At 36.9% G+C, this 27,775-nt stretch overlaps 1 protein-coding gene across 2 annotated transcripts in view; it reads right to left on the reverse strand.

Moving 5' to 3' along the window:
* ARFGEF1 (ARF guanine nucleotide exchange factor 1) overlaps positions 1 to 27,775 on the reverse strand; it is a 140,221-nt gene that overhangs the window by 83,154 nt on the left and 29,292 nt on the right. For both annotated transcript variants that reach the window (XM_024742580.1, XM_024742581.1), the window contains exons 2-5: positions 3,664 to 3,694; positions 2,981 to 3,137; positions 1,836 to 1,982; positions 216 to 395 (exon numbers count right to left, since the gene is read on the reverse strand). In XM_024742580.1, coding sequence (XP_024598348.1) covers positions 216 to 395; positions 1,836 to 1,982; positions 2,981 to 3,137; positions 3,664 to 3,694 — 515 coding nt within the window. The remainder of the gene's footprint in view (positions 1 to 215; positions 396 to 1,835; positions 1,983 to 2,980; positions 3,138 to 3,663; positions 3,695 to 27,775) is intronic.

Genomic DNA, 27,775 nt, shown 5'->3' on the forward strand with positions numbered 1-27,775 from the left:
TATTTGTGAACAATTCAAAATGTATTTTATCCAACGTCAAGCAACTCAGTAAGCCTCAAACAAAAACAATACCACAAATCTCCAGTACGTAAAACTGTAAATGAAAGACATTTTCTTCACAGGCACAAAAGATTTCACTATATTTTCATTAAAATCTTTTCTATAGTTGATGCCTGTGGTGTTCTATACAATCTCTCTCATTTTTTAATACTTACTGCTTGGTTTTCCATGCGTGCAAAGATAACATTTAGCATCTGAGTAAGAGTAGCTTTGGCTGTTGTCTGATTGATGAGATTTTTGCTTGCTAGATAGATATTGTAACATGTTCTCACAGCTTGCAGTACAGTTCCTTCGTGAATTTCTATGTGTTGAGATGTTACTGCAGTAAGTAAAGCCTTTAAAAAAAAATAGTTAAAGCGATTTTTTTTGCGTCCAGAGTTTCAGCACAAAAATACATTGGTATTTTTGTATTAGAATTAAAAATTGCAGACACCATTACCACTTTAAGGTAATGTATACAGATTTTCTACCTGCCTTAAATATATCATCAATTGTTAAAATATTTTATGTTTTCCCCATCCTGGTTGTAGTTTCCATATAGTCCTCCCAAACCCAAAACGCTAAAAAACCATTCAACTGATTTATTTCAATCCGAGTTTCATTTTAATAGATTATTATTTTGGCCTACTAAACTGCACAGCATTAATACGCTGTCATAGTGTAGCACAGATACGCCTCATATGATGTATCTGTTGAACTAGATGTCAACTTGGGGAGGATACATATTGTGCCCTATTCACTTTCAAATTTTTCTGAGATCTAACTTACAGACTGAACTCAATGTGCTGTTGTTATTACTGTTGGAGATGCTTACAAATGTTTTAAAATAAAGCATTTAAAATAATCCTAAGGTGAATCCTCCAATAAAGTGAACAGCTATAATTTCTGTGAACTGTCACACATTAGGGTACTCAATTTCTCAAAAGCAAGGACTCGTATCTTCTGTCTTTCTATGTTGCACAGTGCTATGCAGGGTCAGCATTGAGTACACACTAAACAAACCACAACTGACATGAAACTGCAAACAACAGGCCAAACTGAATAGCTTTATTATAATTATGACATTTTATAACTTATGAAGTAAATGCAGCTATGAGACTGAAAGGCTCAGAAGGGGTGACAGACACACATAAAGGACACTTCATACATGTAAACAATTTCAAAAGTACTAATAGTACAAGAAAATTTTTACTAACAAATAAACATACCACCACTACTATTAGCAGTAACATTAAAAATTCAATATGTATAGTAGACTGAAAATACAAATGAGTCATTTTTCTTTAAAGGAATTTAATGATCCAGGTGTATCACAGCACAAACCCAGGACAGGATTTAGCTGAGCAGGTTCAGCAGATTGACAGGTGCAAGGGAAGCAGGAAAGCTGGTGCTCAAGCAGAAAAGCTGGTGCACGTGGGACTAGACTACAAGTGGTCTGACAGTAGTAGAAGAAACTAGAAGGGTCACAGGACCTTGACATGGGACCCTAAAGCTCAAAAGATAGAACCATGTTAGAAACTGGAAAGCTCTGGAAGACTCTGGGGGCCTAAACTGGGGCCTTCAAAATAAGAGATTTGGTAATGAAACTTCTCGTAGTGAATTCCTGGCATTCAACAATAAAATCCCCTGATATGGAGTCTAAAAAGCACCCAAATGACCTCTATTATAGCTGGAAAGCATATAAAATGACTTTTCCAAATATTTTCAAGGTAAAAGGCTTCTGATTTTAAAAAAAGTAGATTATGAATAACAAGTTCATTTTTATAATTAATTACCTTTATTATTTGTAACTGAACTCCTTCATCTGTTTGAGGACCTTGGAAACAGCCACAAATTGTTTCAATAATTCTATCAATTAATTTTTTGCCTGGTGTTGTACTATCTGGAGCATTGCCAGTCAAGTGCCCATAAGCAATAAGTTTCTGAAACAGAGAAAGAAAATAAAGATCCTAATTAAGCTAACAAATATATGTATATATATATACTAATTAAATATACAAATTATGATATACAATTGAACATATGTTAGACTTTTTACACAAAAATATTAAGGTATAATCAAAGCCAAGGCTATACCAACTTTTCCTTAAGAAAGCTTTATTAGCTATAAACATGTGAAATTATTTACACTTGTAATCATCACAAAAACAGAAAAATAACCATAGCAAAACCATCAGGCAATACTTTGAGAAAGGCAGGCCTTAGAACTTGTCTCTGGTGAGTTCTAACAGCTTACGGCTTTCTATCCAAACATTACTGATACTGCTTTTGTGAAAGCTATCTTAACACGTTCAAATGACCCAAAATCTTTTTCCAAATTAGATCTGTGAATATACAGAAAACCATTTCCAGACACTGGCTGCAATAAATCACAGATTTGTTCATTCATCATTACCATTATAACCCTGGAAGGAAGGCCTTATATATTAATTTTTCAGAGAAAACAAGGTCACAAATCAAATGAACTTATCCTTATGTGTGTGTCTGTGTGTGTAAGTAAAACAGGAAGACAGAAAGGAATTCTTCTGACATAAATGAAGGTCAGAGCTAAAGTTTCACAGTAAATATAAATACTAAACTGTTAATATTAACCTACTGCTTCACACAAAACAGCAAGCATCCAGTAAAATCAGGGCAAATAATGAAGTATGTAAAATCAGCAGCAGGTTACGACACTTCCATTATTGATAACCTTAGTAAAGATTTTGTGTCTCACTAAGCTAACTAATGATTTCTGCTATCCTTAAACTGGAAACATCTTTTTGCAACTACTATTTCTCTTGTATATAACCATTTGGTTTCTTACCACAGAAAGAATAATCAAGGCTTTCATGGAAAATGTCTGAATCATCAATTGTGAGTACTACTTAGAAACACATTCAAATTAGACGGTTTTTGGATAGTGCCATTTCATACATACCTGTAAACAATCTAGAGATGTACTAACTATGCGAGGACACTTGGACTGGCATGCCAATTCAAAGGGCAGGAAGTACTTGTCTGCTTCGATAAAATTTGTCTTTGATTTCACTGGTGGAAGGGTGCTTGATCCAGCTTTTGCTTCTCCATGAGGAGGACTAAATGAAAAAAGAAGAGTCTGATTAAAATATCATATTCATCATATTGATGATACACTCACTTTAATTTCAGTTCTAAAAAGCAAACCAATTTTCATTTTCTCATATTTCATGAGGAAACCAAAGCCCAAAGAAGTTAAGTGATTTGCTATAGGTCATAAGCTAGTGGCCAGAGACATAATTAAATGCAAGAAAATTTTTTTAAATTAATTAATTAATTTAAATAAAGTAATTATTTAGGTTATTAAATTTTGTCATCTTTCTAAATATGAATCAAAGTCTTTAAGCAAAGACTTTAAAAGCATATCTTACGGTATTTCAGAAATACCCTTACTTGCTTATTTATGAGACCTTTTTATAAGTATGCTTACCATTATATTCAATATTTCTCAAAAATCATTTTTTAAAAAATTGATTTTATGAAGACCACATGCAGAAAATCTGCCACACTAAAATACACACGGTTGTATTATTATTTTGGCCAAGACTGACAAGTTTGCAAATTAAGGAAAAAAACCACACAAACCTCTGCTTTTCAGTTTCCGCTTTTATTTCCTCTGGGGAGGGAAAAAAGAAGCATACATTAGAAAACTTGACAAGGGAAAGATCATCAACTAATTCGATTTGATTACAGGTTTTATAAGTTATTTTATAAATTCTATAAGAAGTTGGGAAGAATGCACTTTCAAAAGAAAATTAGGTACTAGAATTCTGTTGCACCCAAATGTATTAATTTACACAAATAATTCTATAAAACTATATGAAGAATATACATTAACAACCACAAGGATAGGGTAGAATTACAGATGACTAATTCCCGAAGCATTTCCTTTTCTCCAAGTAGCTTTTTGGAGGGTGGGGGGTCAAGTAACTCCTTACATTAACCAGAAGTACTAGGATTAAGAAAAGAATAATACGTATGCTGTATTCAAGTGACAACATAGAAGGCACATGTTGGGTTAGGAAAAAAACTCAATATACCCCCTTTGGGATTATCTCAAGGAGATTATCAAGCCAGGACTATCATTTCCTGATCATGTATATATGTGTTGATATTTAACCAATTTTTCTACTTAGGACTATACAAGGCGCTGCAAATACACAGGCTCAATTTAATAGGAAATTTTCCCTTCTGCTGTTTATATCCACAAGAGATGAGGTAAATTAGATAAATTCTACCTGTAACAGAAGAACCTTAAATTTAATGATAAACTGGGGAATCTGGTTAATTGATTAAACCTGTTTGAAATTTGTAAGAAAAGCATTCACATATAACATTAATAATTACTACCACTGCAGCCAACAGTTGATGGGAACTTACTATGTGCCAAGCACTGTTACATTTTACATGTAGTAACATGTTTAAACCTTATAACAACCCTATGAGGTTTGTACTATCATATTTCCATTTTAAAGATTAGGAAATTGAGGCACAGACTTGCTCAAGGGCTGCATGGCTTGGGTGTGTGACTAATCTGGTTTCACTAGGTGTCAAAACTCGGTAATCTAACTCCCAGATCCCAGTTTTTTAAACAACTCTATTACATAGGTGTATCTATGAATATTGAGCAAAATGAGTTAAATTTGGTATTATAAGCAACTTCTAGCCCATAAGTTAATAATTATTGAAAGCTATCTTGGGGGTTCCCTAGTGGCGCAGTGGTTAAGAATCTGCCTGCCAAGGCAGGGGACATGGATTCGAGCCCTGGTCCGGGAAGATCCCGCATGCCGCTCGCCCGTGTGCCACAACTACTAAGCCTGCACTCTAGAGCCCGCGAGCCACAGCTACTAAGCCCACGCGCCACAACTACTGAAGCCCATGCTCTTAGAGCCTGTGCTCCGCAACAGGGGAAGCCACCGCAATGAGAAGTCCGCGTACCGCAACAAAGAGTAGCCCCCGCTCGCCGCAACTAGAGAAAGCCTGCACGCAGCAACGAAGACCCAATGCAGCCAAAAATAAATAAATAAAATAAATTTATTAAAAAAAGAAAAAACTATCTTGTATGAAGCACCTCCCACGTACCAGAAATTATAGTAAGCCCTTTATAAAGTGACCCTGCCAAATTACTCTGTCATTGAGCAATTTATTCATTACCTACTCTGTGCTAAGCACTGATGTTTGGTTTTTCAGTCTAGTACTCTGTGGACCAACGCTCCTTCCATTTTACCAGTGGTAGTAGTAGAAGGGAGACAATGTGAAAATGTTATCGGGGGATATTTAAAATACTACTAAATAAAAGTTCACAATGTCTGATATTTAAGATCTGCTTATGGCTACTAAAATTGTACAGTTCATCAAAAAATGTAATAAAAATAATTTAAATCACTTTTAAAAATATAGTACAGATGAGGGGGAAATGATATATTAACTGCCCCAAATCTTCATAAAATTTTTTAAAGTATTTTTTAATTTAAAAACATTATTATTATTATTTAAGAAGCTGAGGTATTGCTAAAAACCAGGTAAGGTAGAAAAAAGATGTGATGTAGGAGAAGCAGGGAGATGAGTGACAGTTTTTGCATAAAGTGAATTTCCATTTATACAATAGTTAGTAAACAGAGTATTCTGGTTAAGTAAATAATACATTAGTTAAGAATATCAGAGGTAGTATAACATTCTAAAGAGCACTGTGTTTTGATAACACCTGTCAATAAGATAACCTGTCACTAAATAACCGTGTGACCTTAGGAAACAACCCTCACTTCACTACTTAGAATATATTGTAAGTACCTTTGCAATCACCTAAGACATGGATCAACAAGTATGTCTCACATGCCAATGCCAGCCCATCACTTCTTTTCATACAGCACATGAGTTTAAGAATAGTTTTTATAGCTGAATATTTGTGATCAATTTGATGATAGGGATCACTAACTCTGAAGCCCAATGAAGAAGAATGTTACCCCCCCTAAAAGAATTCTACTCTTCTCTTTAGTAGACCAGGGTTACAAAATATACTCAATTGCTATTATTTTGAATTTCATTAAGAAAAAATGTGTGTAAATCTGTTTTCTCTTGTTATGTTAAGTGCTACAATATCCTTGACTTTTCCTCTTGGCCCACAAAGCTCTTTACATAAAAAGTCTGCTGACCTTTGCTCTAAAACACTATGGTTCAAAGGATCCTACAGACTCTATTTCATTCTATGATTCCATTATATTTTAAATGTCCATATTTAAATAATCTAATAAAACATACCTAACACAAGCCGAATGTAATTTTTCTCCAGTAATTCATATCATACTATAACATTTATTTATATCTATTTATCTATCTATCTCATTGTAAATTATACAAGGCAAGAACTGTTCAAACTAATCTCGTTTTTTTACAAAGAAACAAAAAACACTTTAATTCTCAATGTTTCTAATGTTTTAAATTACTTTGCACTGAACATGAGTTTTCCTATTTTTTTTCATTTTCCTATAACATTTTTAACCCAGCCTCAAAGAGTTCTTAATGTTTTGACAAAATCTTTAAAGGTCACAGAACTATGACAATTTTTCCCACTGATTATTAACATAGCTTGCATGTCTTCAGCATGCAGGGTTATCTTCATGGTCCTGCAAAATGCTTATATTTTTACAGTCTTCTGAAGACTTGTATTCATCTTAATATACTTCCTTTCAAAGCCATTAAAGGCCACTTAAACTGAAAAAACTGAAAGACACTATCACTAAAAAGATTAAAGAACAAGTGGCAATAGAGGAGCGGTAGAGTAAGTATCAAAATACTGAAAGTAACAATATTACAAACAACGGTATTTTAAAACAAACTGAAAAAAATTTTAAGTGTGTAATACTACTTTACATTTGTGCAGCATTAGAGTTTAAAACACTGTTCTATACATTACCTAATTTTATCCTCAATTCATCACTTTATGGATAAGGAAACCATAGATCAGATTAGTTTAATAATGGCTTCAAAGTCAGCCAGCTGGTAAGTAGTGATCCAGAAACTAGTTTCTCTAGTCTTAAAGTAGTGTATTACACACTACACAGTGTGCTATATTTAAGCAGCCTTTTATTAGCTGATGCAGGTGAACTGAAAAATTCAGGGTAAACATATTGTAGAGCAGTGAGTGGCTCTCAAAGTGTGGCCCCAGGACCAGCGGCATCAGCATCACCAGACACTACACCAAACGTACTGGCTCAGAAACTACGAGTGTAGAGCCCTACAGTCTGCTTTAACAAGGTTTCAAGGTGATTCTAACAGACAAACAAGTTTAAGATCCATTGCTAGAAGGTGGTTAAAAGAAATGAGTGCAGGACAGTTGGGTTTCATCCATTATGTCCACATCCATTTATTGTACCTTTAAGACTTCTTGGACTAGTGTTTGAGCCTATGCTAAAAAGGAATTTCTTTTCAGTTTTCTTAACTTATAATAAATGCCCAGTAACACAGCCTTTGAGGAAACTGCCTCTCTAGTTTAATGAATTAGGGCTTGAAAACAGTTTGCTTCAGGTTGGCCTTCAACAGTAGAATCAAGAAGTACAGTTGACCTTTGAACAAGGTGAGGGTTAAATTATAATCAGCCCTCCATTTCTGCTGTTCCTCTGCATCCATAATTCAACCAACCACAGACTGTGTAGTACTGTAGTACTTACTACTAAAAAACATCCACGTATACGTGGACCCATGCAGTTCAAACCTGCTTTGTTCAAGGGTCAACTGTAAACTAATTAATTCTCAATTATTAAAGAAAAAACACCCAGAAGAAAAAAAATATTGAAGTATCAAATTAAGAAGTAGCATACTCAAACTAAAAACCACTTGGTGCTTAATTGTGAAATATTTTCCTATTAAAGTCAGAATCATGACAAGGATGACCACAAACAGCAAAAGTTTTGACACTGCTCTGGGAACACTGGACGTACAAACAGACAATACTGGATGTGATACGGAAAGTCATCACTCTTGAGCTGATATAAGATAAAAACCAGACACTGGAAAAAAAAAAAAAAACAAAAACCAGACACTGGGTTTGTTTAGTAATACTTAGGTTTTTAAACTATGCAGTCATAACACTTAAAACAAACTTTATTATTGAAATTCTTTCAGGAATTCTTTTCTCTCTAGCCACTAACTCCCCCATCCCTTCAGAACTATTTTTATATCATCTTTTTAAAACCTTATAAACACAACCACTGCATTATATATAGAAGGAAAGATTAAAATTGGAGGAAATGGGTCACTGTAAATTAGCATAAAAGTATAGATTTTCAAGTATTTTGAAAGAAACACATATTTCATTCCTTTCAGGTACATTAAATTACTGAAACCAAGTACATTAAATTACTGGAACAGCTGATAAGGCACAGGACTTAAGGAACAGGAAAGAATGATTTATTTAAAAAAATAACTGATCACATGCAAGTTATGTACATGACTTACTAAGTATATTAAATATTTTCTCTCATAATATTTTTACTATCAACTTGCTTAACAGCTTTCTTTCCTGCACTGACAGTACAAATATACACTTCAAAATGATATTTATAGTCAACAAATTCTATCATCTCTATACCATGCATGATTGATACTACCTCTCACGACACCTTTGGTCTTACAGCATAGCTTGCAGAGCAACAGCACATACTCAACACAAACTAAACTGGTAATCTAAGGAAACACAAGGTCAAATGAAGAGTTGTTTTTTTTTCTGTTAATCAGTTTTTGCTTTTTAATTAATTTATTTTTGGCTGAATTGGGACTTCGTTGCTGCGCACAGGCTTTCTCTAGTTGTGGCGAGTGGGCGCTACTCTTTGTTGCAGCGCACGGGCTTCTTATTGCGGTGGCTTCTCTTAGTGCAGAGCACGGGCTCTAGGCATGTGGGCTTCAGTAGTTCTGGCGCGCAGGCTTTCAGTAGTTGTGGCTCGCGGGCTCTAGAGCGCTGGCTCAGTAGTTGTGGCACACGGGCTTAGTTGTCCCGCGGCATATGGGATCTTCCCAGACCAGGGCTCGAACCCGTGTCCCCTGCATTGGCAGGCGGATTCTTAACCACTGTGCCACCAGGGAAGCCTTCAAATGAACAGTTTTTAATAAATACATTAGAACTTACACATCCAATGTGTTGTCTCCTTCAAAGCTGTAACGGTGGGAGGGTATGCATCAATTACCATAATACTGCCAGTATTCAAAAATATATGTGGAATTCATTGTTTGCAATTCTCTCCTGCCTGCTTCCTTCTTTTAAATGAATAACCTCACAGAAGGAAAAATTTCTAGAAAGGGAATCAGATTCTAGCCACCAATTAACCCCAAGTGGCTTAGAGCCAAGCATGAGTAATGGTATGTAACTACAAAACCGAAGTTCTCAACTTCAGTGCTTCTGTGAACCAATGTCAAATTGTGTGTGCGAGCAGTGTTTTAGAAAAAGTACATAACTCTCATTAGATTCTGAAAGATGCCTGTAACCCAAACTATAAAGATAATACAGGATTAATTAAAAGCAGTAATTTGGATCAATGATGACTATACGTGAAAGCAATTTTAAACAAAATATTTATAAAACATTGCATAAATGTAAGGGATCACTTTGAAAAATAACATTCCTTTGGATGTATATATTCTGCTAGGTTTACTTTTTCAAAGCCAAACATGTGACTTTAGCATCACATTTCAAACAGTTAAGGATTAAATAAAAATACAGGAGTTAAATACAATGTTACAGTAATCTAAGGAAGAGATAATGGCATGAACAAAAGCTGTGACAGTAGGGATGAGTAAATGTGAATTCCATGGACACCCTGGGAGGAAAAACAGTGAAACAATCTCATTTATCTAGGAGGAGGAAGAGGAGCGAGGAGAGGAGCCAGGGCTTATGCCTAACCGCATAAGAAACGGACCACTAATTTAGACACAAAACGCAGTTCTTGGTCTTCCCTTGTGGCACAGTGGTTGAGAGTCCACCTGCCGATGCAGGGGACACGGGTTCGTGCCCCGGTCCAGGAGGATCGCACATGCTGCGGAGCGGCTGGGCCCATGAGCCATGGCCGCTGAGCCTGCACATCCAGAGCCTGTGCTCCCCAATGGGAGAGGCCACAACGGTGAGAGGTCCGCGTACCACAAAAAAAAGAAAAACACAGTTCTCTCACTGTGCAAAAGTAGGGGTGAAGGCACAGGGGTGAAGAAGAGGCAAGTTTTGGTCACGTTTTAAGTGATCAGGATGTTCAAGTGGCAGTACTCAGCAGGCACTAAGGCACATAAATGTGAAGATCAGGAGACAGCAGGGCAGACTGTGTTTTCCAAAATGGTCACTACATTATCTCCCACCCCACATGCCCTTCTGCAAAGTGACCATGCACACCCCTCCAAGATAGGAAGTCTAATTCCCCTCCTCTTGAATACGGACTGGCCTCAGAGATTCATTCATAACCAATAGAATACAGTGGAAGTGACAGTGAACACCACCAAGATTAGGTCAGAAAAGGCCAAGCAGCCCCTGCCTGATTCTCTTGGAATGCTGGGTCTCCAGACACTCACTCTTTGAACCCAAAGGCCCTGATGTGAGAAGCCCAAGCCACACGGAGGCCATAGGTGAGTGGTTCAGTCGACAACACCAGCTGAGCCCAGTTTCAAGTCATCACAGTCCAGGCGCCAGACACGTGAGTGAAGAAGCCCCCAGAGGATTCCAGTTCCCAGCCATTCACATCTGCCCCGCCCCCCGCCCCATCACCCCGGTCATTTTGAGTCCTCCCAGATGAGGCTCTAGACACTGTGGAGCAGCAACATGCCTCATCTGAATTCCTGACACACAGAGACTCTGTGAGCATAATAAAATGATCACTGAGTTACACCACTAAGTCTACAAGTGGTTTATTACACAGCAATAGATAACTGGAACAGAAAGGGTTAAGGAGGCTTGAGGAGACGGGGGTTTGAAATAACTCCTTGGCAACTGGGAGAGACAGCTAAGTGAGGGGCACAAAAAAACTGCCAGGAAAGTTCCAATGTGTTCTCAGCATTTGGATAAGGAATCCAGGTAGTTAACAGGTATGGTGCTTAATAAAATGCAACCAGGACTTGCCCCCTAAACTAACCCCCTTGTAATATACTTATCAGCCTCCTCATAATCTGGAGGTCCTCTGTAAAATTAGGTTGCAAAATTATGACTAAATCATATATAAAGAGTTGATGGCTATTGAAATACAAAGTAATTTACAACAAAATACCAGTTTAAGTTTCTTTCTAGCACCCAGAAATCAGTCAAAAATATAACTTTCCCTTATATTACTACTGTCACTGCTCCCCACCTCCCTTCCTATTTAACAGAAGCAAAAAGATGCAATGCGGGGGCTTCCCTGGTGGCAACAGTGGTTGAGAATCCGCCTGCCAATGCAGGGGACACGGGTTCAAGCCCTGGTCTGGGAAGATCCCACATGCCGCAGAGCAACTAAGCCCGTGAGCCACAAGTACTGAAGCCCGCGTGCCTAGAGCCCGTGCTCCGCAACGAGAAGCCCGCGCACCGCAATGCAGAATAGCCCCCGCTCGCCACAACTAGAGAAAGCCCACGAGCAACAACGAAGACCCAGTGCAGCCAAAAGTAAATAAATTTATATATTAGAACAAAAAGATGCAATGGGAACAAATATTCAGCTGGGATCAACCAGGAGTTGCATACACAGTGAATATTCACTAATACGAATTAGATGTTCACAGGTACTAAAACGATGACTGCAGAACTGATAAAAGTATGTTAAGTTCTGATATTCTTAAAAACTTAAATTCTGGAAATGGAAGATGCAATGCACAATAACATGTGCTTTGACCGTAGGGTTAAAGGTTAAATGAATATTTGTATACCTTAAGATTTTTTTTTTTTTTTTTGCGGTATACGGGCCTCTCACTGTTGTGGCCTCTCCCGTCGCAGAGCACAGGCTCCAGACGCGCAGGCTAAGTTGCCATGGCTCACGGGTCCAGCCGCTCTGCGGCATGTGGGATCTTCCCGGACCGGGGCACAAACCCGTGTCTTCTGCATCGGCAGGCGGACTCTCAACCACTGCGCCACCAGGGAAGCCCTACCATAAGATTTTATCTATTGCCATGATTTACAGTACAAACTGTCACAGGTATTAATGCAATACTTCGTACTCTTTTACACAGCTTAGAAAGTTTACTAATCAGGTATTTGTAACCATTTTGCCCTGAGCTAAGCTAAATTTTACCTTACAGTATTCTATAAAAGGAAACAAGCACCATAATCCCAACTACAGAAATTTTTCCTCAAGCGAATGCACTTTATATTGATATGCACTTTTTAAAAGTAATTTATTTATTTATTTCTGGCTGCGTTGGGTCTTCGTTGCTGCACGTGGGCTTTCTCTAGTTGCGGCGAGCGGGGGCTACTCTTCGTTGCAGTGCACGGGCTTCTAGTTGCGGTGCCCTCTCTTGTGCAGCATGGGCTCTAGGCACACGGGCTTCAGTAGTTGTGGCTCACGGGCTCAGTAGTTGTGGCGCACGGGCTTAACTGCTCCACGGCATGTGGGATCTTCCTGGACCAGGTCTCGAACCCCTGTCCCCTGCATTCGCAGGCGGATTCTCAACCTCTGTGCCACCAGGGAAGCCCAATATGTACTTTTAATAGAATCCATTACTTCCAAAATTATTGGCAAAAATAATGCTGATTTATTTTTTACTAAACCAACCCCCCCCACACACACAACCATATATGATGTAAGAAGTTGAGCAGTCCTTTAGATTACCAAATTTCCTAGTGAATTTCAAATAAATGTTTTCTTATCACAGTGAGGACTATAGGGGCTTGGCTATTTTCTGAAATATGAAAGGGAGAAGAATAGATTTTCATTCAAAAGCCAATATTCCTGCCCTCCTTGCCAAAAGCCAGCAGACCCCTATCTAATACTATGGTTCTAGAGGGTATGTCAAAAAGGAGTGCAAAATTCTGACTGCAAACATTCTATTATATTGTAATTGTCCTCAATGGTTTGAATATTGGTGGAATTTTCAGAATAAAGGTGAAAAGTGACGCTTCTACCATAAAACAGCAAAAGCCAACTGAGGGGGAATGACTGGATTCAAATGAAAACTAGACACACGAATTGCAGTTAGCTTACAAACAACTCAAACTTAGAATTCCAAATTTAACTTAATGCTTAAGAAATGTTTAATTACTTGTAACAGAAAGGCACTGTACAACTTTTAAATTTAGACCTTGATCTCTGGCCAAACATAACGGTTATAGGAGTCCCCCCTTATCCCCGGTTTCACTTTCCGAGGTTTCAGTTACCTGCAGTCAACTGCAGTCTGAAAATATTAAATGGAAAATTCCAGAAATAAACAATCCTCAGTTTTAAATTGCATGACATTTTGAGTAGTGTGATGAAATCTCGTGCTGACCCACGCTATCCTGCTTTGTCCCACCCAGAACATAAATCATTCCTTCAGTGTATGCTGCCCTTAGCCATTTAGCAGAGCCCTCGCGGTTATCAGGATCGACGGTCATGGATGGTACCACAGTGCTCTGTTCAAGTAGCCCTCACTTTAAAAAAGGGCCCCAAAGTGTGAAAGTAGTGATGCTAGCAATTTGGATATGCCAAAAGGAAGCTTTAGCTTCACTTAAAGTGCTTTCTTTCAGTGAAAAGGTATAAGTTCTTGACTTAGTAATGAAAGAAAAAAAAAAATCGAGTGCTGAGGTTGCTAAGATCTATGGTAAAAACCAATCTTCCACTCATGTAATTGTGAAGAGAGAAAAAGAAATTTGTGCTAATTTTGCTGTCACACCTCAAACTGCAAAAGTTATGGCCACAGTGTGTTAAGTGCTTAGTTAAGATGGAAAAGGCATTAAATTTGTACAATTAGATATTTTGAGAGAGCATATTTACATAACCTTATTACCTTATACTGTTATAATTGTTCTATTTTATTATGTTATTGTTGTTCATAATTTACTGTGCCTAATTTGTAAATTAAATTGTAACATAGGTATGTATGTAGAGGTAAAAACATAGTATATAGAGGGTTCAGTACTATTCACTGTTTCAAGCATCCACTGGGGATCTCAGAACATACCCCCTGCAGACGGTGGGGTACTACTGTAATTTAAGTTCTCTAATGCACTTAAATAATTTTTTCCGTGATAAATAACTTAAAACTAGGAATAAAAAATTCTAATAGACTGAAACTGTTTCTTGAATGTGTGGTACATCAATAATACTCAGATCCGTGAGAAATGTCTTCTAAGATAATGAAAATTGTTGATTAGCTCACCAAAATCACATGAATAGAAAAGAGTCTAATAAACAACAGAAATATCTTGTTTGTGTAGCATTTTACAATTTATAAAGAGGTTTTATATACATATTAATTCTTAGACTACAGTAGACAGCATTACCAACATGCCCATTTTAGAGATTAAAAAACCTGAAGTGACTTACCCAGGATGACAAGAAGGGTATGGAATGATTTAAGTGTGATTTTGCTAAGAAATAAGCCTAAATCAAATGACTGAATTTCAATGACTTATCAATTAAAAGAATATTAATTTTAGAATGATGTTATCATCATAGTTTTCCAATGTGCCCATAAAAGTTCTAACAAAACAAAAAACCACTGTGCTGCCTATTAATTCAGAAAGAGAAAAAATCCTGCTGTTTTGAAAACCAAAACTAGAAATGTACTTTGAATAGTAAATATTTCAAGTCAATAATTTTCTTTCCATTCCAGACTTGCTGTATAAAATATTTAAATAAAATACAAAATAAGTACAAAATAAAAACTTCAACAGAATTCAGATTGAGTGTCTGCCTAATGACATCAAAGTAATAAACATAGGTAAGCCAAATTTAGAGAAATTTTCACTTTCACTAAGTGAAAATAAGCATTTAGAGAAACCACGAATTATGAAAATCGTCCTTTAATAGAACTTAATATTTGAACAGAAAAGAATGCAGTGGATGTTTATTGTCAACAACTTGCAGTGGCTACAGTGAAAATCAACAAAAACAGAGTTACTGTTCTAAGTGTTAACACCCCTACTGGTAAATAAACATTAGACATTTCATAGATTCTGCTCAATGTAAGAAATGCAGAAGCCACAGCTATGGGATCATGGAAAGAATACTGCACTGTTTAAGTCAGGGCCTTGGGTTCTATTTCACACTTGGCTGCACAAGCGAAATACAGTAGAAAGAAATGGGTTAGAGGCCCCAAAAGACTGACAGTCAAACCCCAGGTCTGCCTCTGTATGACCTTTCTAAACCTCAGTTTACAGATTTTTCAAATAGGCATGATAATATTTAGTTTTCTGTCTCATAAGACTATATTAGGAGAATCTTGGAGGTGTGAAAGTGCTTTGTTTCGGGCTGGGTTTAGTCTTTTTTTTTTTTTTTTTTGAGAAAAGTTTTAAATTCAAAAAAAGTACAAACAACAGTAGATAAATACCCAGTAAGCAACCACCCAAGCTTATTTTATGAAAGCATTTCATAAATGTATACAAGCATACCTCAGAGATCTTGAGGGTTCAGTTCCAGACCACTGCAATAAAGCGAATACTGCAATAAAGTCACATGAATTTTTCGTTTCTCAGTGCATATAAAAGTTGTTTATACTATACCATAATCTATTAAGCGTTCAATAGCATTACGCCTTAAAAAACAATATTCATACCCTAATTAAAAAAATACTTTGCGAACTCCCTGGTGGTCCAGCGGTTAGGCCTCAGTACTCTCACTGCTGTAGGCTCAGGGTCAATCCCTGGTCGGGGAACTAAGATCCCTCAAGCTGTGCGGCGCGGCAGAAAAACAAAACAAAAAATACTTTATTGCTAAAAACTGCTATCAACCATCCAATCTTCACCTGGCGGAGGGAGTGACCAGGGTGGTGGGTGCTGAAGGGTGGGGTGGCTACAGCAATTTCTGAAAATCAGATGACAATGAAGTTTGCTGCATCGATTGACTGACTCTTCCTTTCAGGAACAATTTCTCAGCAGCATGCAATGCTGTTTGACAGTATTTTACCAACAGCAGAACTTTCCAAATTGGAGTCAATCCTCTCAAACCCTGCTGCTGCTTTATCAACAAAGTTCATGTTATATTCTACTGAATAAATCTTTTGTTGTCATTCCAATAATCTTCACAGCATCTTCACCAGGAGTAGATTATGTCTCAAGAAACTACTTTCTTTGGTCATCCACAAGAAGCAGCTCCTCATCTGTTAAAGCTTTATCATAAGACTGCAACAATTCAGTCACATCTTCAGGCTCCATTTCTAATTCTAGTTCTCTTGCTATTTCCACCACATCTGCAGTTACTTCCTTCCCTGAAGCCTTGAACTTCTTAAAGTCCTCCATGAAGGCTGGAATCAACTTCTTCCAATCTCCTGTTAATGCTGATATTTTGACCTCTTCCCATGAATCACGAATGTTCTTAATGGTATTTAGAATGGTGAATCCTTTCCAGAAGGTTTTCATTTACTCTCCCCAGATTCACGAGAGGAATCACTACTATGGCAGGTACAGCCTTACAAATGTTATTTCTTCAGTAATAAGACTTCAAATTCTTGATCCCTGGGCTGGATGATGGATGCTGTATTATTAACAGGCATGAAAACAACATAAATCTTGTTATATTGAATACATCTCCATCAGAGCTCTTGTGTGACCAGGAATACTGTCAATGAGCAGTAATATTTTGAAAGGAATCTTTTTTCCTAAGCAGTAGGTCTCATCAATGGGTTTAAAATATTCAGTAAACCATGCTGTAAACAGATGTGCTGTCATCCAGGCTTTGTTGTTGCATTTACAGAGCACAGGCAGAGCAGATTTAGCATGATTCTTAAGGGCTGTCAGATTTTCAAAATGGTAAATAAGCACTGGCTTCAACTTAAAGTCACCGGCTGCATAAGCCCCTAACACAAGAGGGTCAGCCTGTCCTTTGAAGCTTTGAAACCAGGCACTGACTTCTCCTCTCTAGCTATGAAAGTCCTAGACGGCATCTTCTTCCAATATAAGGCTGTTTCATCTACACTGAAGAGCTGTTGTTTAGTGTAGCCACCTTCATTAGTCATCTTAGCTAGATCTTCTGGATAACTTGCTGCAGCTTCTACAGCAGCACTTCCTGCTTCACCTTGCACTTTTATGTTATGGAGACGGCTTCTTTTCTTAAACTTCATGAACCAGCCTTTGCTAGATTCAAACTTTTCATCTGCAGCTTCCTCACCTCTCTCAGCCTTCAGAGAATTGAAGAAAGTTACGGCCCTTACTATATATAAAATGAGTAACTAATAAGGACCTACTGTATAGCACAGGGAACTCTATGCAGTACTCTGTAATGACCTATATGGGAAAAGAATCTAAAAAAAGTGGATATTTGTATATGTATAACTGATTCACTTAGCTGTACAGCAGAAACCAACACAACATTGTAAATCAACTCTACTCCAAATAAAAATTTTTTTAAAAAGTTACGGTCTTGCTCTAGATTAGGCTTTGGCTTAAGGGAATGCTGTGGCTGGTTTGATCTTCTATCTGGACCATTAAAACTTTCTCCATACCAACAAGGCTGTTTCGCTTTCTTATCATTTGTGAATTCACTGGAGTAGCACTTTTAATTTCCTTCAAGGACTTTCCCTTTGCATTTATGACGGAGCTGTTTGGCACAAGAGGCCTAGCTTATGACCTATCTCAGCTTTCAACATGCCTTCCTCACTAAACTTAATCATTTGTAGCTTTTGATTTAAAGTGAGAGACATGCGACTCTTCCTTTCGCTTGAACGCTTAAGAGGCCACTGTAGGGATGTTAACTGGCCTAATTTCAATATTGTTGTGTCGCATGGAATAGGGAGGCCTGAGGAGAGGGGGCAAGACAGGGGGAATGGCCAATGTCGGTGGAGCAGTCAGAACACAACACATAAGTTTGCAGTCTTATATGGGCATGATTCGTGGTGCCCCAAAAACAATTACAATAAAAACATCAAAGCTCACTGATCACAGATCACCATAAAAAATATAATAATAAGGAAAAAGTGTGAAATATTGTGAGAATTACCAAAATGTGACAGAGACATGAAGTGAGGAGATGTTGTCGGAAAAATGGCACTGACAGACTTGCTCAAAGCAGAGTTGCCACAAACATTCAATTTGTAGAAAATGCAGCACAATAAAGCAAAAAGCAATGAAACGATGTGTGCCTGTATACATTATGTAAGGAAATGGATCCTGTCAGTCTTATGCACCAATGCATTTTTGGTTCTTACCACAAGTTGCACATAATAATAACACCTAATACCTACTGAGCAGTTACCAAGTGCCAGGTTCCACTGCAGGTGCTTTAAAATACCTCATTAGGTCCTCCAGCAATTCTGAGATACATGCTATTATTGTTCTGATTGTATATGGGAGAAAACAGACACAGATATGTAAGTGACACACCCAAGGTCACACACTTAGTGATAGGGCCAACATTATTAAACCTGCATTATCATACTGATAGCAGATACTCAATAAAGAATTGTTGAATGAATAAAAGAATGATCATAAAATTGAGTTAGAGGAAATAAGTTATACATGAAGCAAAAAATTTCAAGACACTTTCAGGCCACTGATATTGTTAGAGGATAGTCTGTAGACCTTAAAAAAATCCTAAAATTCATAAATACATCTATGGCAAATACAGTTGACCCTTGAACAACATGGGGATTAATTCTTATAACTTATAGTCAGCCTTCGGTTCCTCCGCATATCAAAAGCTCAATAGTCCAAACTGCACATTTAAAGTCCACTAGTGCCGAGATCTTTCTACTTTTTAAAATAATTAAGCACTAAGTTTCAAAGAACAAGAGAACAAGAGACCAAGAGAGTAGAAAGTAATAAGTAACAAATAATCAGGAAAGCCCTCAAAAGAAGGTGGTATATTTAAGCTAAACCTTCAGGGGCAAAAAGAACTTAGGGAGGTATGAGGTAGTGAAAAAAAAAAAAAAAGTAATGACAAGGAGCAAGAGAAAGAAGAGCTGAATATGCACGGGGTGTTATTCAGTCAGTAAAGATATGAACCCTTCAACAAAGATATATGAATGGCTAATAGGCACATAAAAAGATACTTGACACCATTAGTCAAAGGAAATGCAAATCAAAACCACAATGAGATGCCACTTCACAGTACTAGAGATAAACAATAACAAATGGTGAGGAGAGGGAGAAACGGGGACTCTCATCATTGCTGGAGGAAAATAAAATGCTGCAGCCACTTTGGAAAACAGCTGGTAATTTCCATAAATTTGCCACATAACCGAGCAACTGCACTTTTAGGTACCTATCCAGAAGTGAAAACACATATCCACACAAGAACTGGCATGTGAATGTTGAAAGCAGCATTACTGATAATCACTAAAAGATGGAAACGATCTAAAGGCTCGCCAATGGGTGAATGAATAAACAGAATATCAATTCCATACAACAGAATGCTATTCAGCAATAAAAAGAAACTAAATACTGATACATGGTAGAACATAAAAATCAAAAACCATGCTACGCAAAAAAAGTCATACACAAAAGATTGTATACTGTACGATTCAATTTCCATGAAATATCACAAAAAGGCAAATCTAGAGACAGAAAGTAGGTAAGTGGTTGCCCGGGGAGGGAATGGGAATTAACTGTTAATGGACATGAGGGATTTTATAAAAGTGATGGAAATGTTCTAAAACTGATTTATGGTGATGGTTGCACAACTCAGTAAATTTACTTAAAAAAAAAAAAACCAGAGTTGTACACCTGAAATGGGTGAATTATGTGATATGTAAAATATGCCTCAATAAAGTTATATTAAAACAAAAAAAGACATATACCTGATTGGAATGAAAGATTTGTTAACAGAGTAGAGAACAAATGACATCTTATGTATATTCTATAACTGAGTAGCTCAGCTAAAGCAGCTTGGCTAAAATGTAGGTGGCTGAAAGCACAAGAAAAAAACCAGCTCCCATAACTGCAGAATAGTATTGGGTTGGCCAGCCAAGTTGGAACGAACTTTTTGGCCAGCCCAATATCAAGCATGCTCCAGCCAGTATGTGGAGAGAAATTTTTGTTCTCCACAAATTACTCCCCTCAGAAAAAAGAAAGGCATCTTATTCCTGAGTCCTTTTTAAGTCTCCCATTTCAGAGTATTCTTTCATTTTAACAGCTTTTAAAAACGTTTTATTACAGAAGAGTCCAAACACATTCAACAGTAGAGAATAATATGATGAATCCCCATGTCCCATTATCCACCTTCAACAGTTACCAAGTTTCATCTATACCCTCCATGCACCTCATGCTCCCCTCCTCAATGAGCTCAACTAAAGCAAATCCCAGGCATACTATTTAATTTATAAATATTTCAGTACGAAGTCACCTTTTAAATTTCTTTTAAAACATAATTATGAAAGTAACCATGGGGCTTCCCTGGTGGCGCAGTGGTTGAGAGTCCGCCTGCCGATGCAGGGAACACGGGTTCGTGCCCCGGTCCGGGAAGATCCCACATGCCGCGGAGCGGCTAGGCCCGTGAACCATGGCCGCTGAGCCTGCGTGTCCGGAGCCTGTGCTCCGCAACGGGAGAGGCCACAACAGTGAGAGGCCTGCGTACCGCAAAAAAAAAAAAAAAGTAACCATGGTCAGTTTAGAAAATCTAGAAAATACAGAAAAGCATAAAGGAGAAAAAAACCACCAACCATTATCTCACAATATAGATATAAACCCAGTTAACACTATAATGTAGAATATTTTTAGAGGGAACTTTTTATTAAAGTATCAACATAACATACATGGTGGAAGGTGTACAAGTATTCAGCTCAACAGACTTTCCTTCACAAATAGACCATTTTACTTTGAAAAATCAAATGACTTAAACAACTATTTAAATATTATGTACATACTTATGGTTCTATAAATAAATTTTATAAACATCTCTTTGCCAACCACAATGTAGGGGATAAGATCTTAACATTTACTGACTATATGTACTGTCTCATTTAATTCTATAATAACCCTATGAAGTAGGCATTACAGATGAAGAAAAGAGACCCAAAGAGACTTCGTACCTTTGTCTCAGATTTAATAAATAACAGAATCCGGATTAAAATTTTAAAACTGCCCATCAGGGCTTTTTCCACCATACCATGGCGTCTATCTGAACACTATAAAGAAAACAAAAAGAGAATGCTGGTCCTTCTCTCTCATTCTAAGACTACTTGTTCTTTCTGCTTTTTGTACAACACTCATGGCCACCACAGCTAATTTAAACAGTAGTAAAATTTTTATAAAAGAGTAGCTTAAGTAAAAGAAGTACAATGTATGTGCATTACTGAAGAAAGCCTTAGGATAGGAAGTCACCAAAGTAAAAAAAAAAAAAAAAAAAAGAGAGAGAGAAGTCTAACAACCAAACAACTCAAATTTATTTAGAATTTTATGTGTTTATTAGCAACTTTTACTATTAAAAGTTTTATCTTTCTAAAACTAAGACATATTAAAAAAGGCAAATATATGGACCCTTACCTTACACCATATACAAATATTAACTCAAAACAGATCAAAGATCTAAATGTAAAAGCTAGAACTTTTAGAAGAAAATATAAAGGAAAAGCTTCATGACACTGGATTTGGCAATGATTCACTGGATATGACACCAAAAGCACAGGAAATAAAACTAAAAATAGGCTACATCAAAATTAAAAACTGTGCATCAAATGATGTAATCAACAGAAAAGGCAATTTAAAGAATGGTAGAAAAATATTTGCAAATCATATATATGATAAACAGTAAATACCGAGAATATATAAAGAACTCCAACAACTCAACAACAAAAAAAACCTGCTTTAAAACTGGGCAAAGGACTTGAACAGACAGCTCTCCAAAGGAGACAAATGGCTAACCAGAATATGAAAAGATGCTCAACATCACTAATCATCAGGGAAATGCAAATCAAAACCACAATGAGATACCACTTCACAGCCATTAAAATGGCAACTGTCAAAAAAACAGTAGCAAGAGGTGAGGATGTGGAGAAATTGGACCCCTTGTGCAGTGTTTGGGGGAATATAAACTGGTGCAGCTGCTACTGAAAACAGTATGACAATCCCTCAAAATATTTAAAATATAATATGATCTAGTAATTCCACTTCTGGGTATACACCCAAAAGAATTAAAAGCAGGGTGTTAAATATTTGCACACTCAGGTTCACAGCAGCATTATTCACAATAGCCAAAATGTGGAAGTAACTCAAATTTCCATAAACAGATGAATGGATAAACAAAATGTGGTATATACAGTTGACCCTTGAACAATTCAGGAGTTAGGGGCACCAACTCTCTGTGCAGTGGAAAATCCACATATAACTTATAGTTGGCCCTTTTTATATGTAATTCCTCCATATCTGCGATTCCTCCCTATCTGTGGTTCCACATCCGCAGATCCAACCAACTGTGGCTCATGTAGGTCTGCAGTATTTACTGGTGAAAAAAATCCACACATATGTGGGCCCTCATAGTTCAAACCCATGTTGTTTAAGGGTCAACTGTACATACAATGGACTATTATTCAGCCTTATAAAGGAAGGAAATTCTGAAATATGCTACAACATGGATAATTAACCTTGAAGACATGATGCTATGTGAAATAAACCAGTCATAAAAAGACAAATGCTGTATGATTCCACTTATATGAAGTACCTGGACTAATCAAATTCATAAAGACAGGAAGTAGAATGAATAGTGGTTGCCTGGGGTTTGGGGTTAGGAGAGAGAGTGGAAAATTGTTCAGTAGTAACAAGCTTTAGTTTTGCAAGATGAAAGAAGTTCTGGAGATGGGCTGCACAATAACGTGAATGTACTTAAGATTACTGAACTGCACAGTTGAAAATGGCTAAGATGGTGACGGTGAGTTCTCTGGCAGTCCAGTGGTCAGGACTTGGTGCTTTCACTGCTATGGGCCAGGTTCAATCCCTGTCAGGGAACTAAGATCCCACATGCCATGCAGCACAGCCAAAAAAAAAAAAAAACAGGCCAAGATAATAAATTTTATGATACATGTATTTTACCAGAATTAAAAAAGACACATAGATAATTTTTTTGGCCAAGATGGAATAAGCCCTATTCCTCCCTCCTATAACTAAAAAATCCTAGGGCATGTAATACAACAAACAAAGAAGACTGTGAATGGTAGAAAGAAGGCAAAATGCCTCAGGACCTTGGGACTTGAGGAGCAACACAGTGAATTCCTAGGTTTTCTTTGCGCCTCCTATACATCTGGATGGCATGCTGAAGAAGCCTTCAACCTGTAACTGCCAACAGGCACAGACGAAAAAAAAGAAAAAAAACCTCAAGAAAAGCCCCCTCTCTCCAGCCAAAGGACAGGGAAAACTTTTCTTCCCTACAGAACAGAAAACTTTTTTGATAATATGTGCCCTACTCTAGCCAAAGACTAAAGGAAAAACTGCACTTGCAGTGTCAGTGAGGCTGAGAGGCAAGCTGGGCGAGTTGGACTTACGGTCCTACCTGGTGGCAGCAAGGCAGGACAAGTGACCCTGAGCTTTCCCCACTAAAGTGGTATCACCGGGGCAGTTAAACTTCCAATCCCACAAGGCAGCGAAGAGGAAGAATGGAGTGATGCACTGTGATGAAGTTTGGCAATCCTCTTTCCCAACAGGGATAGTGTCAGAAGGGTCCAGAAAGGGGAAACTGAATTTCAACTCCCAGCCCAGCAGCAACTAGACAGTTTAAGTAGGCCCTTTGCTTTCATCTACACTGGTGTTGCTTGGACCTGTGCACTATACCTAAACAGAGTGACTGCAAAATGAATATTAAATAGGATCCAGAATCTTACAACATAACATTGAAAATATCCAGTATACAACTGAAAATCATCCATCATACCAAGTACCAGGAAAATCTTAAATTAACTTTGATGAGCAAAGAGAACTGACAGGTGCCAACTCCAGGGTGACAGATATTAGACTTATCTAACAAGGATTTTACAGCAGCCATCACACTCTACATGGTACTCCTTTAATTCTAGACACACATGAAAAACATATCAGTACAACCTTTTGAAACTTTTTTTTTTTTTTGCGGTACGCGGGCCTCTCACTGTTGTGGCCTCTCCCGCTGCGGAGCACAGGCTCCGGACACGCAGGCTCAGCGGCCATGGCTCACGGGCCCAGCGGCTCCGCGGCACGTGGGATCTTCCCGGACTGGGGCACGAACCTGTGTCCCCTGCATCAGCAGGCGGACTCTCAACCACTGCACCACGAGGGAAGCCCTGAAACTTTTTTGTATAAACATTTATTAAGGAATTAAGAGTAGAATCTCCCAAAAGTAATCACAACAATAAAGAGATGGACACATATAATTTTAAAAACTATTTTGAAATTATCTTTTTATTGTCGATTTCATATTTAACTTCATTATGTTCAGATTACTGGTCTGTATTATCATTTCTCTGAATTGTGTTGCTATTTTCACAGATATCTAATAAATTTTTATTAATGTTTTACATTTGCTCAGAGATCATGTTCATTCTGTGATTGTTTTTTGTTTAAGTTTCCTCTTATAGACCTGACTCAGTTGAGGTCTTGTTGAAACATTTTAACCTTACCAATATTTATGGGCTTAATATATGATTTCATAATTGATGTGTTCTAAAATCTACTTTTGTGATGGCAAATAAATCGGGCACAGACAATGAGGAAAAAAGGCAGCCATCATTAAAAACAAAAGACTCCATGAGCAATTTTAAACACACTTGAAACAAATGAAAAAAATAAAGTCAAAGAAAAATTGAAGACAAATGGAAATTTTATAACTGAAAAATACAATACATAAAATTTAAAACTTACTGGATGAACTCAATAGCAAAATAAATATGATGGAGGAAAGAAATCAGTGAACTTGAAGACACTACAATAAAAGTTAACCAATCTGAATAAGAGGTAGTAAGTATATTGAAAAAATAAAAGAGCTTCAGGGACCTGATAACAATAACACAAGATGTATTATTCATATCAGAGTCACAGAAAAAGAGGAGAAAGAGTAGGGGGCCGAAAGAGTATAGATGACCACTGAACAACATGGGCTTGAACTGTACAGGTCCACTTATATGCAGATTTTTTTCAATAAATACCACAGTACCACACAATCCATGGTTAGTTAAATCCACAAATGGGGTACCGTGGATATGGAGGGCTGACTATCAAGCTATATACATAGTTGACCTCACGCGGGAGTGAGGGGGTTGGTGCCCCTAACCTCCGCATTGTTCAAGGATCAACTGTATATGAAGAAATAATGGCTGAAATCTAGCCAAATTTGGCAAAATACACAAACCAGATTTAAGAAGCTGAGCGAACCCAAACAAGATAGGAATCCAAAGGAACACATGCGAGAACACATCATAAACTTCAGAAAATTAAAGACAATGTCTTGAAAGCAGGTAGAAAAAAATGACATATTATTTGTAGAAGAACATGATTCAAATGACAGTGGACTTCTCATCAGAAACTAGGGAGGACAACATTTGGAGGCACTGGCACATTTCCAAGAACTGAAAGAAAAGAACTGTCACCCAGGGTTCCATATTCAGTGAAAATATCTAAAAGGATAAAAGGTAAAACTAACACCTTCTCAGAAAAAGGAAAACAAAGAAATCTGTCACCACTAGATCTACCCTAAAAGTTCTTCAACTGGAAATGATAGAGAAGAAAGTCTGAAACACCAAGAATGAAGAAAAAGTAAAAACATGGAAAATGTAACACCATCCTTTCTCCTCTTGAGTGTTCTAAATTACGTTAGATGTGTGAAGTAAAAATAAAACATTGTCTTATATGGTTCCTAAAGTATGTACAGGAAGTATTTAAGACAATAATACTATAAAGAGTTAAGGTAAAGGGATCTAAATGGAGCTAGCTAAGGTTTCTATAGGTTACTCAAATTAGTAAAATGTTGACATCAGTATACTTTGACAAGTTATGTATGGATAATGTAATACCTAGCACAACCATTAAAAAATCAAATACAGAGATACACTCAAAACTCTAAGGGAAAACCAAAATGGAATTCTAAAAAAATGTTCAAGTAACTCACATGAAGGCAGGAAAAGTGACATACAGGGGGAAAAAAGAAAAAGAAGGAATAACAAAACACAAAAGTAAAGGGCAGAATTAAGCTCTAATATAAAAATATTACATTAAATGTAAAAGGCCTAAACATAACAAAGACAATTTGGCAGACTAGATTCAAAAATTATGAACCAACTATAGGCTATCTATATCAAACTAACTTCAACTATAATGATACAAGTAGGTTAGAAGTAAATGAATAGAAAAGGATATACCACATAAACATTAATCAAAAGAAAGCAGAAATGGTCATATCAATATTAGACAAAGTAAAACAAAAATAAATGACCAGGAACAAAGGACATTACATAATGATAAAAGGTTGCACACACGTGTAGGATTGCTATGTAGGATTACATAGCAATCCTACACGTGTGTGCAACGAAGAGCTTCAAAACACATGAAGCAGAAACAAATATAAGAAGAAACAGACAAATCCACAATTCTAGTTGAAGACTTCAACACCCCTCTTAAAATTAACAGAACTACTAGACAAAAACTTCAGATATAGAACTAAACAACACCATTAATCAACAGGATCTAAATTTATAGAATGCTCCCCTCAACAAAAGAATACACATTCTTTTTAAATGCCCATGAATATCCACCAAGATAGGCCATAAAATCCTAGGCCATAAAATAAACTTCAAAAAATTTAAAAGAACTGAAATCATACAGAATGTATTCTAGCCACAATGGAATAAAACTAGAAATCAAGGGTGATAACAGTAAAATTTCCAAACACTTGGAAATTAAGTAATATACTTCTAAACAATCTAGGGCTCAAGAGGAAGTCCAGAATGAAATTTTAAAAATACAGAAACTAAAAAAACAACAAAACTACAAAAAAAAAATTTTGTAGGACACAGCTAAAAGGTGCTTCAAAGGGAGATTTATAGCTATAAATGCTTATATTAGAAAAGAAGATCAAGGGGGATCTATTCCTGGGATGCAAGGATAGTTCAACATACACAGATCAATAAGATATAGCACAGTAACAAAATGAAGAATAAAAACCCTATGATTTCAATATATGCAGAAAAAACATTTGACAAAATTCAACATCCTTTCATGATAAAAACTCTCAAAAAATTGGCTATAGAAGGGACGTATCTCAACATAATAAAGACCATATATTACAAACCCACAACTAGCATCATACTCAATGGTGAAAAGCTGAAAGCTTCTCCTCTAAGCTCAAGAACAAGATAAGGATGCCCTTTCTTGCCAACTCCATCCAATATAGTGCTGGAAATCCTAGCCAGAGGTATTAGGCAAGAAAAAGAAATAAAAGGCATCCAAAATAGAAAGGAAGAAATAAAACTGTCTCTATCTGCAGATGACATGCTCTTATACATAGATAATCCCAAAGATTCCACCCAAGAACTGCTAGAACTAATAAAAGAATTCAGTAAAGTTGCAGGATACAAAATCAATATACAGAAATTAGTTGTGTTTCTATACACCAACAATGAACTATCAGAAAGAGAATTTTCTAAGAAATCAACTCCATTTACAATAACATCAAAAAAT

The sequence above is a fragment of the Neophocaena asiaeorientalis genome, unplaced genomic scaffold, assembly GCF_003031525.2.
Source record: "Neophocaena asiaeorientalis asiaeorientalis breed wild unplaced genomic scaffold, Neophocaena_asiaeorientalis_V1.1 scaffold226, whole genome shotgun sequence".
In the NCBI taxonomy this organism is placed as follows: domain Eukaryota; kingdom Metazoa; phylum Chordata; class Mammalia; order Artiodactyla; family Phocoenidae; genus Neophocaena; species Neophocaena asiaeorientalis.